This window comes from Zingiber officinale, chromosome 2A, assembly GCF_018446385.1.
Source record: "Zingiber officinale cultivar Zhangliang chromosome 2A, Zo_v1.1, whole genome shotgun sequence".
Lineage (NCBI taxonomy): Eukaryota > Viridiplantae > Streptophyta > Magnoliopsida > Zingiberales > Zingiberaceae > Zingiber > Zingiber officinale.
The window spans coordinates 94,369,199-94,380,150 of record NC_055988.1 but is presented as its reverse complement, the minus strand read 5'-3'; the positions used below and the strand labels follow the sequence as shown (position 1 = coordinate 94,380,150).

The window sequence follows — 10,952 nt, the reverse complement described above, 5'->3', positions numbered from 1 at the left end:
GTGGGCCGCGTCTTGACTCATAAGTGCGACCAATCCGAGTTAATTGGAGAAGGTACAGCTGTGAACCGTGTTGCGTAAAGATCACACAAACAAATGGAGCAAAAGAAACGATAATATTTTTTATATTCAGTTTGTTGAATTAATAAATAAAAAAACAATTTCGAAAAAGTCCAATTTAATCTCGATTTCTATGATCGAGTCAAATTTCTCATAACTACCGCGACAGGCAACAGGATGCATGACATTATCATCCAGGGACGAAGACATTTTCATGTGCTGTCCCTGTCCCGGACGAGACAGGCAAACTTCACAGTACGATGGATTAAATATTTATAAATTATTATTATTTTTATGATTGTTTTGAGGTTTTGAATTCGATTAAACTAATGGATAAGATAAGTTTGTTAGGAAATGATAATTTTAAAAATTATTTTCTTCCGATTTAAAATTAATTTAAGTAGTTGGAAAATTGTAGTTGTGTAGTTGTTGAGAAGTGAGTGAGTGGGTGGGCGAAGTTGAACAAGTAAATGGCAATGACTTGAAAGGGAAGGGAAGAAGTAGGAGATATTACGAAGCAATGTTGGTGGGCCCAATTATTTTGTTCCACCGAATAAAAAAAATAAAAATATTTAAGGGGTTTTTAAAAAAAATGTGGTCATTTTCGGGTATTATTCTTAATTACACTATTTAAGAGGACAAAATGATGATATTCTTATCTCGAGCTTTCCCATTCATTGTAGATGAAAAAGACAATTTTGTATTATGCATTTAGGATTATTCTTTTGAGTGTACGTATATCCAAAAGATAAATGACAAAATTATTTTTATTTTTAATTCATTAGGTATTTCGCATATGCCAAATGATTTAAATTATTTTTAAACTTTATTATGTAATATAAAAATGCAAAATCTTAATCTTGAGGATTAACTCTATGGCCACATCATCAATAAAACTTAGTATAACTACTAAACAACTATATTTTATCAAATATTTAAAAGTAAACAGTAGATAACAATTGGGTCCATAGCTCAGTGGTAGAGCAATTGACTGCAGATCAATAGGTCACCGGTTCGAACCCGGTTGGGCCCTATTTTTATTTTATTTTTTGAAGTTAAATTCAGAGATTAAATCTGAAATAAGTAATAAAGTATAGGCGTAGTTACAAAATCCATTCTTTGAGGCCCAAAGAAAAAACATTTAGGAAAGCAAAAATAATATATTTACATTTCACATATTAAATTTTTTTTTTATCACACTCTTAATTTATTTATTTGAACTTCTTTATCTATCAACCTCTATTAAATTTATCTATCTAAATCTAGTTGGGAAAAGATGGGACATGTTATGACCTTTTATTCCAATCTATTAAATTTTATTATTTGTTAATTTTTAATTAGTTTTAATTTATTTGAACTTTTCTTACTCACAGAGTAGAAATAAAAAATTACAAATTATTAGAAAATACAATATTAAATTAAATTCTTTTTTAAAATTATATCAAAATTATTTAGCCAACCTCCACTCAGAAGTAAATGAGTCAAGTCGAGTCGAGTCGAGTCGAATTTTAGGGGAGTTTAAGTTTAATTGATAAGGTAATCGAGTCGAGCCGAAATTAAAATAAATCAAGCTTTTGAAATGATTGTTCAAGATTAACTTGGTTTATTTTCTATGAGCTTGGGTTTGTTTGAAATTTGACTTGAGTTTGGTTCATTTAAATGTTATCGAACTCTCATTTTAATTTTGGCTTGAGCTTGGTTCGATCTTAGTTCGTTTAGATATTATCGAACTTTATAATTCAAGTTTGTTTGACTGTTGAAAATTTTTTATTGTTTGATTGGTTATAAAACTTTGATAATTCAAATTTATTTGTGTAATTTTATTTTATTATTTATTTATTATATTAAAAATAATTTTATTAATGAATATCGTTCATAAATATTGTTCACGAATATTATTCATGAATGTTAACGAGCTGAATACATATGTTCAAGTTTATTTATTTAGTTTAATGAGATATTCAAATTTATTTATTTAATTAATTTTATATATATTGAATGAATATAAACAAATTCTTATTAAATTGAACATCAAATTTATTCCAAATTTAGTTATGAATGTTGAGTTAGCTATTCAAACACCTTTTAAGTTCAATATCGTCCAATATATCTTTTAACACCTTGGAATTTCAAAATATTCTAAAATCGACATCGTAACCGCCAATTCCGTTTTCCCCCATTCCCCTCCGGAGAATCCACCGTAGCGGTTTATTTTCTGCCTTCCGAAAAGATGCCCTGAACTGATACGATCCAGAAAACACCATTCTCTCTGACGGACATGCAACAGATCGAAGTGTGGGTCCCTTCTGCTTTCTGAAGAGAAATAGATGCTCGGAACGGTGTATCCTGGCTCGTGTCAAGCAGCCGAATGGTCGCGATGCTTGCTCCGTTTCCGTTATAGTTCAGGATCGCGATTGATTCACCTTTCGGTTTTGGCGCTCTGCGCTGTTCAAATTTCTGCCCCTTCTTCTCTGGACGATCTCTCAAATCTCTCATTCTCAGCGAGTGGAGATGCCTCGCCTCTTGTCGCCGCCGCCTCGGACCGAGGTCGCCTCTTGTGGCTCTCTGCTTCGAGAGCTACAGGTCCGTCCTCTTTTTCCCGATCATCTTTTCCCGGCGAAGCTTTTCCGCTTCTTTTCCGTCGTTCGTCGATTTTTGTGTTGGCATCGTTGATTTCTCGGCCTCTTGTGCGGTAGACTCGGAGATCGAGGAAGAATTCGAAATCTTTGATTTGTTCGCTTCCGTTTTTGCAAAAAAAAATTCCTGATTTGGGATTCTGGAGCGACTGTTCTCTCCATTTTCCGTTTCATGGTTTTTTTTCATAGTTGGGTTTCTAGTCGAGGGCATTGATGATTGCGATTTGATGTGAGAAGGGTAAGGTGGAGGATTTCAACCAAAGGTTAGGTGGGGTTTACCCTTGTCACTCTTGCTCCTAATGGGGCTTGGTTTCAGAATTAATATGATGTGGGAATCTCATGGTCAAACACACAAAAAAAATCCAAGCTTGATGCTATTGATTCAAATATGTAATTATTTATGAAGCATAACATGCAACGGATTACTATATGTTTTATTGCTCATATGATTTATAGTTGTTTCTTACATTTGCAGTGGATGTTATATAGTACCTTACTTCTTTTATGCGGTAGCTTATCCTCGTATATCTTAAATTATCATCAACATGTGGTTTTTTGGGTGAGGAATAGATCATTGTACTACTTTGCTTATGCAATTTAGTGTGATTGCACATTGTAGTTAGAAATTGTTGATGCCCTACCATCTTGATAGAGGACTGTATATAGCTATGTGAAGTTGTATAAAAGAGTGAGCATTCTCGCCATTATTGGTTTGGCTATCATTGTAAGCTGACAACTTGTGCTTTGACTTAAGTCATGAATTGCAGCTCTGTCTAACTTCAGTTATAGTAGTACTATTTTTATTTCTGGCAAGGACTATTCCATATATCACATTGGATTGCAAAATCCGTAAAAGTAGTAATTATTTTGAACCAGGATTTATGGAATGAAATAGGAGAGAAAGACATTGAAAGAGACAGGGCTATACTGCAGCTTGAACAAGAATGTCTTGATCTGTACAGGAGAGAAGTAGACAAAACCAGAAAACATATGGCAGAGCTACACCAGATGTTGGTGGAGGGCAAAGCAGATATATCTAGTCTTATATCCACACTTGGAGAACAACGAGAATCATTTGTGCATGTTGGTTGCTCGAATTGCTATTTGTCTTCATCGTGTTACTATGGTTCTTTTATGAACATTTGGATCTCTATTTTTTCCTCTTTTAGATAGAAAATGCAGCAGGCGCACTCAGGGAACAGTTGGCGATGATAAAACCATTGCTGGAGGATTTAAGAAAGATGAAAGAAGAAAGAATCAAGGAATTCCAAGATGTTCAATCACAAATTGCATGGGTATGTTCTGAAATGTCTGGTAACATCTATCATGGAAGTTCCATCTCTTCTCAGGTAGATGAACAAGATTTGACAATTAAAAGATTGGGAGATCTGAAGTCCCAACTTCTTGAACTTCAACAAGAAAAGGTTATTATTTTACAAACAAGGCCTAGTTTTAGTTACATAGAAAAAAATTAGCTTACTTTATTTGAAACTTGCAGAATTTGCGCTTCCAGAAGGTTAATATCTACACCAAGCAAGTTCTTGATTTATCAGTTGTATTATCTATTGACTTCAATAAGATGATACATGAAGTGCATCAAAATTTTGGTGATTCTGCAATCAATCAGACAAGAAGCATAAGCAATGACATCCTTTCTAGACTAGCAGGAATTGTTCATTCACTAAATCAAGAAAAGAAACAGAGGTTGCAAAAGGTGCAGCTAACCACAATATTCTTTTCCATGCTGTGCATTTATTTCCCTTCTTATGATAGTAATTTCTTAATATGTTCGTACCTTCCATTCTTAGATTTGGTAACTTCAAATGGTAATAAATTTTGTAAGAAATGACACCCATGCCAGATTTGCAGGAATTGTGTATAAGTAAATCAAGAAAAAAAATACAAAGGCTGCAAGGGGTGGTCGTCTTGCCACACAATTCTTTTTCCTTCTTGTGTATCTCTCTTCTGATGACAATGATTTCATCATATGCTTGCAGCTTCCTTTCTTAATTGAGGTAACTTGACGATGGCAATAAATTTAGTGTGCAATGATACCCATACTAGACTTGCAGGAATTGTTGATTGATTAAATCAAGAAAAAAATGCAAAGTTTGCAAAAAGTGTGGGTAAGCACAGAATTCTTTTCCATGCTTTACATGTCTTTCATTTCTTATGACAATAATTTTGTTATATATCAATAGTCACTTCTTAGATGAGATAACTAATGCCAATGGCAATAATATTATTATTTTCTTTTTCCCATCTAAAGATGAATTTAGGTCCTTGACTTAATTTACATGATGAAACTTACAGAAGCAAGGCAAATATCATATGGTATAGTAGTATTATTTCCCATTACTTGATTTATTTTAGTGTGACTTGTAATAACTCATTATTAATTTGATCCCTTCTGGATAAACTTCATTTTTATATGAAAGTCTATCAAGGAGGTATTCAACTAGATTGTTACTAGCTTTTGGCAGTTAGTATGTTCTCTCCTACTGCTATTATCAAATTTTTGATAAAACTTTACATGCACTCCAAATTTTTTATTGAATTACAATTAGGGTATACTCAGATAGCTGTCATTTAGTTTTTCAATCTGCATGACTTTTGAAACTATTGATAATTCCTGAATGATAATGTTTTTCTATAGCTTCAAAATTTAGGGGCTACACTCATAGAGTTATGGAATCTCATGGACACACCCGTCAATGAGCGAGAAAGATTTGACCATGTAACCTGCATGATATCTGCTTCCGTTGATTCAGTACTTGGCCAGGGATGCCTCGCACATGATGTAATTGAGAAGGTATAGCCCTTGTTGTTTTTTTTCTTTTCAATGTTCAATGTCTTACCATTTCTGTGTTTACCTGGAGAATAGGAATAGGGAGGAGAGGAATAAGAGCGAAAGGAAGTAGTTTAATTGAGACGAAAAGAAAAGAATTATATTTATTTCATCCACTTCCCCTTATATTATTTACTTGAATGTGTTGGGTCACTTCGGAGCTAGAGGGGGGTGAATAGCTTCTCGCGCTTCGATGATGATGATTTGTAGTAGAATAGACTCGAAGCAAGCTCCCAGTGCTTCTTACAACAAGGATTTATTTGGTATCCACCTCAAGAAGAGGGTACTAATTCAAGGATCCACACATCGAGCACAATCTCCATTAAGAAAGAAACTCTTTCTCGAAACAATTGGAGGTGGAGAAACTTCTTACAACACTCACACAAGCATACAACTCAACGCAAGAAATAAATACAAGAATACAAGAGAAAACCTCTTTCTTACTTGAACTTGTGTAGCTTGTAGATGCCCTTTGACATTGGACGTGTAACAACGCTTATCTCCAAGATGCTTCAAGAAGCGGCGATGAGTAGTCGTGAGCTCGTTGAAGAGAATGGGAGAACTTGTTCGCGTTTGAACCTCACCAACGGCTTTATCCTGTTGCGATCTAGAGCTCCCAATCGATTGGACTTGCTCCCAATCGATTGTCATGTCAGATCCACGCAATCCCAACCGTCCAAAGCCTGCATTTTGCGCAACGGTCATATCCCAATCGATTGACCAATTGATTGGGGAGGCTTTGATCGATCGACCGATCGATTCAGAGCGCCTCTGTGCTATCATAAATAAACCTTGAATCGATTGATCAATTGATTCAGGCTGCCTGACAATCTCGCAAGAAAACAAGTCGCAATCGATTGACCGATCGATTTCTCGCGAAGCTCTTCCAATCGATCAACTGATCGATTGGGCTTTGATTTGATCGATTGACCAACCCAAACTTCACTAACTCAAGTCTAGGGTCCCAAACCCAATATCCGGTTAACTGTGACCTATTGGGACTCGCTCATGCCTGACATCACTCACCAGGACTTTCACCTGATTTCACTCACCAGGATTTTCTCACTGCCTAGCTTCACTCACTAGGTCTTTCATCTAGCTTTACTCATCAGGGCTTTCTAACTGCCTAACTTCACTCATTTGGACTTTCCATGTACTTGGTTTCACTAACCAAGACTTTCCACACTAAGTGTCCGGTCAACACTAACTCACTTGGATTTTCAGCATCTGCCAACCTCCTCGTTGGACTTGCCCTTACCTAACTTCCAATTAGGACTTCTCAGTCAAGTATCCGGTCAATGTTGACCTACTTAATTCTTCTACACACTAAATTGGTCAAATATTGACCAGAGGAGAATTGCTCCAACAATCTCCCCAAATGGACAATTGCACTTGCAATCCATACATTGTCAAACATCAAAATTCAAACATCAGGACTCAAGCTTGAGCCAATTCAAACTTAGTCAACATTGACCTAGGACACCGAAAGAAAATGCACCAATAGAATGAAGGCCACCGAAAGAAAGTAAATCATGTATTTATTAGAGACTCAAACTTCCACTTAGTCTAAATGAACAATTAGACAGTTAAATTCCTTTCTCCTCTTTCCCTTTTCCCAAAAAAAATCAGGAGAGATTGGTAAATTCATTTCTTTAACTTTTTTTCCTCTAATTTCCATCCAAGTAAAATACATCATTAATAATTTAAGTTGAACAAGATTTCCATATTTTTTTGACATCTAATATTACATCATCATTCCTTTTGCAAATTTTTCATTGTTAGGTTGAGATCGAAGTTGAAAGATTGAATGCGTTAAAAGTTGTCAAGATGAAAGAAATTCTTTTAAGGAAGCAAAATGAACTCGATGAAATTTACAAAAGTGTTCACATGGATATCGATTTTGAAAGAACAAGGAAAATGCTCGTCAACCTCATTGATTCTGGTTCTTTCTCTACTCAAGTGTGATCAAGTTCTTCTGAAGCTTCCAGTTATTTATTGAATTAATTAACTTATGTTTTTGTGTGCATGCTACATCGTGAATGACACGTCTGTGCCTTGTGTTTTTATACCGCACATTGTTCAGAGATTTAACATTTTGTCTTGTTTGGATTCAGTGCTTGAGCTTGATCCTAGATCTTGTTCTGTAGGATGGACTCGATGTTGAAGAGTCAATAGCTAATGCATTTTTTTTCTGGCTTATTCATTTATTAAATTATTGATTTTTTTTATTAATGTGATTGTAACTATTGTAAATAATATAACAAATTAGCTATCTCATATGAGAATATAAGACTGAGAATTACCATGTAAACTTCTTTAACCGCTGTGGATAATCATGATCTCTTTGAAATAAACTTAATGTGTATATCAACGGTTATGTGCTTGAAATTCTGTCTCATGTATATCTATATGGTCAACAGCATGACAACTTGGTTACTGATGGGGTAAAATTTTCTTTGTTTTTATTGTGTTTGATTTTAGGGAAGGAAGATCTATTTGACCTACTCTCAAGCATGGATAACCAGATACAAAAGGCTAAAGAGCAAGCTCTAAGTCGAAAAGACATTTTGGAAAAGGTGGATAAATGGAAATATGCATCTGAGGAGGAAAAATGGCTTGATAATTATGAGAAGGCAAGACTAGATTCTTTAGTTAATTTTTGGCATGATCACTTCAATGAGCTTTCTCATCTCTTTTTATTATTTTCTCACTAAAATTTACTTACTACTTGTCTGTGGAGACCTTGGCCAGTTATATAAGCTGTTGATATACTTTAACACATTAAACAGGATGAAAATCGCTATTCTACTGGCCGAGGAGTTCATAAGAATCTTAAACGTGCAGAAAAGGCTCGGATACTGATGAATAAGATACCTGGTACATTTCTATTTGTTTTTATTAGACAGAATACGTAATGTGATGTTGGATGACATGAAGAGGCCAGTTTAGATTTTGAGATGGTGGAATCACTAAACCCCTTTAATTGAATTAGATATGCTTACGAGTCTAGAGCTTGACATTATTAAAAATTTAAAGTTACATTTTTTTTTTATTGGGTGAATTGCTATATTTCATGATGTGCATTTTCGCTAAATTGTGTTAAACGGTGTTTCTTGTTCCATGATGGAATGTCTTTAGATTCTCTTACAAGATGAATAGGATCATTTTCTACTTGCTTTGCAATATTCTTGTGAGACTAAAACTATACAGTAAAAAGCAGCTGATGCATGAAACTTTTGACATTTCGGGAAGACAAACTACATTGAAAGCGGCGATTCGAACTCGTGATTACAAAGTCATATGATAACATTTTTATCATTATGTTGAGGCTCCCTTGGTAAAACTATACAGTAAATGAAATTATTAAACTAGCTAATTCTTAGTTGCTTAATTTCTTCAAGTTGCTGCACTCGCTTGTTTTCTGTGCTTTTGCTTTAGTGATTCTTCATCTTTGGTTCCAATATTTATGTTTCTACAGCTCTGTTAGAAAATTTGATTGCAAAAACAAAAGCGTGGGAGAGAGAACACGAAATTCCATTTATGTATTACAAGGTGAAATTCTTGTTCCCGACAGAATTACTACCTCAATGACAGATACCGTTTAGAGTTTGATTCAGGTTTCTATCTATCTTATTCTCTGGAAGTAGGCACGCTTGATCGACAGCTTGGAAGAGCACTCCAGATTGAGGCAGCAAAGGGAAGAGGAGAAACGACGATCTCGGGTCTGTTCCATTTCCTTCTCTAGATCTCTTCATTCAACACTAATTATCAGGAAAAGAGTTAGATAAATTGCTATCTTTACCCTACAAAACAATTTTTTTGTTATATTTTGTGCTTTAATTGCCATTTTCTTTGGTTCTTTCTCGTCCTTGTACAGGAACAGAAGAGGCTATCAGCGGCGGCGCCGGAAGCTCCGTTGGGAAGTAAGCCGAGTCCGTTGAGGCAATTTCCGGCGAAGAAACCACTGGGCCAGAGCTCCATCGCCAACATGGCTTGTGGAACTCCTGTTTCCAGCGGCCGCCGTGTCGCTACTCCGTATGGGCGCCATGGATTCGCATCATCTGGCGAGGAGAAGAAAGGTGGGAGAGGAAACGTAGTTGCTCCTGTAAACTACGTTTCCCTTCAGAAGGTGGATGAATCTTTGCCTCGCAACAACTCGTTGCTCGTTGTATCGCCATGAATCTGTTGCTCGAGGTTCATGGCCTTGTTCTGTTTGTTTGTATGTTTGTTTGTTTGGCTATTTAGATCTTTTGGACCCGTTGAGATTGAGTTTTAAGGTTGCTTAAAAATAATAAATCAGGTAATACTAAATTAAATTTAGGGGTTGATTTTACGTTACTTTTTTGCAGATAAATCGTAAAGTACTTATGGTAGATTACTTTGAATTTTAGCATCTCATGAGAGAAATTTTTTTATAAATACGTTGAAGTGGGGGTTAAATTATGAATACTTGACAATTTAATACATTTTTACTATACCGTGGCTCTAGAGGTTAAGTTTTAAGGTTACCTAAAAGTGTTGAGTTAGTTGTCAAGCAGGTTAATTATCTTGACGTGGAGATAAAAGGGGACTTACGAAGTGCGGATTAAATGTGGAGATAACAGTCAATGTGAAGATTAAAGTTAAGACAATCAATGTCAGAGAATATTTGAGTGGAGGTTTATTGTAGTTATTGATTGGGCATGAAGTAATCGATCGGCAAGTGGCTTGTCCGAGAAGAATGTCCGGACAGCCAAAAGCACTATGGTTAGAACATCAAATGCTCATCATAAAATGAAGGGACGCTAATGCAACTAGAGCGTTGGTTCGGTCGGACGAAAATAATTTGGAGAAGATCGACTGAGGTCGACCATGCAGGGATCCTCGGCTGAACGGCTTCCTCGCTCAGCTAAACAGTGGGATTCCCTTTATATCTTTTTGGAAGATAATGCCGCTGATAACGAGGCATGGTCAATAGACGGATCGTACGAAGGAAACTTCTACTGTCGCATTAGGGATTTGCATGCCCTGTTAAGGTATGATGTCAGAGACATTTTTCCGACAGATCCTTTCATAGGAGGGTTAGGGAAGTGTGTCGCCGCCTTGAGGAATGTGCACGTCGCCCACTGGGGCGCTATATAAAGGCGGTCCATGCACCGACGAAGGTACGTGTTATTCACACCTATGCTTACTGTTGCTCCACTTCCTTCCATTTTTTTGGTAATTGACTTAAGCGTTGTTGGGCCAACGTTGGGGACTCTTTCCCTGGCTCGGCACTGACATTTCTTGTGTTGTAGAATTGAGCGAGGTCTACAAGCGGTTAACCTAAAAGCCACATCCCCAGCCAACCTTCTTCATTATTTTCAGATAGGATCATATTGGCGTCGTCTGTGGGAACGTGGCCTGTATCTGAAACGCAAAGATGGAGAACG

General features: G+C 36.1%; 1 protein-coding gene and 1 non-coding gene across 3 annotated transcripts; both read left to right on the top strand.

Annotated features, from left to right (window-relative positions):
• Positions 1-1,018: 1,018 nt before the first annotated feature.
• Positions 1,019-1,090, top strand: TRNAC-GCA. Its single transcript has one exon. It is a non-coding gene; the product is annotated as a tRNA-Cys (tRNA).
• A 1,401-nt stretch (positions 1,091-2,491) lies between these two features.
• On the top strand, positions 2,492-9,861 carry LOC122041583 (65-kDa microtubule-associated protein 5-like). 2 transcript variants are annotated; one of them, XM_042601317.1, is made up of 11 exons: positions 2,492-2,640; positions 3,570-3,776; positions 3,863-4,117; positions 4,192-4,407; positions 5,350-5,505; positions 7,324-7,483; positions 8,023-8,174; positions 8,331-8,418; positions 9,020-9,093; positions 9,189-9,263; positions 9,419-9,861. In XM_042601317.1, the coding sequence occupies exons 1-11, from the start codon at positions 2,569-2,571 to the stop codon at positions 9,719-9,721; spliced, it is 1,758 nt and encodes a 585-aa protein (XP_042457251.1). In that variant the 5' UTR covers positions 2,492-2,568; the 3' UTR covers positions 9,722-9,861. The 2 variants fall into 2 exon arrangements, with proteins under 2 accessions (XP_042457251.1, XP_042457252.1); XM_042601318.1 differs by lacking the exon at positions 2,492-2,640 and having other exon boundaries at positions 3,655-3,776; positions 3,867-4,117.
• Positions 9,862-10,952: the final 1,091 nt, after the last annotated feature.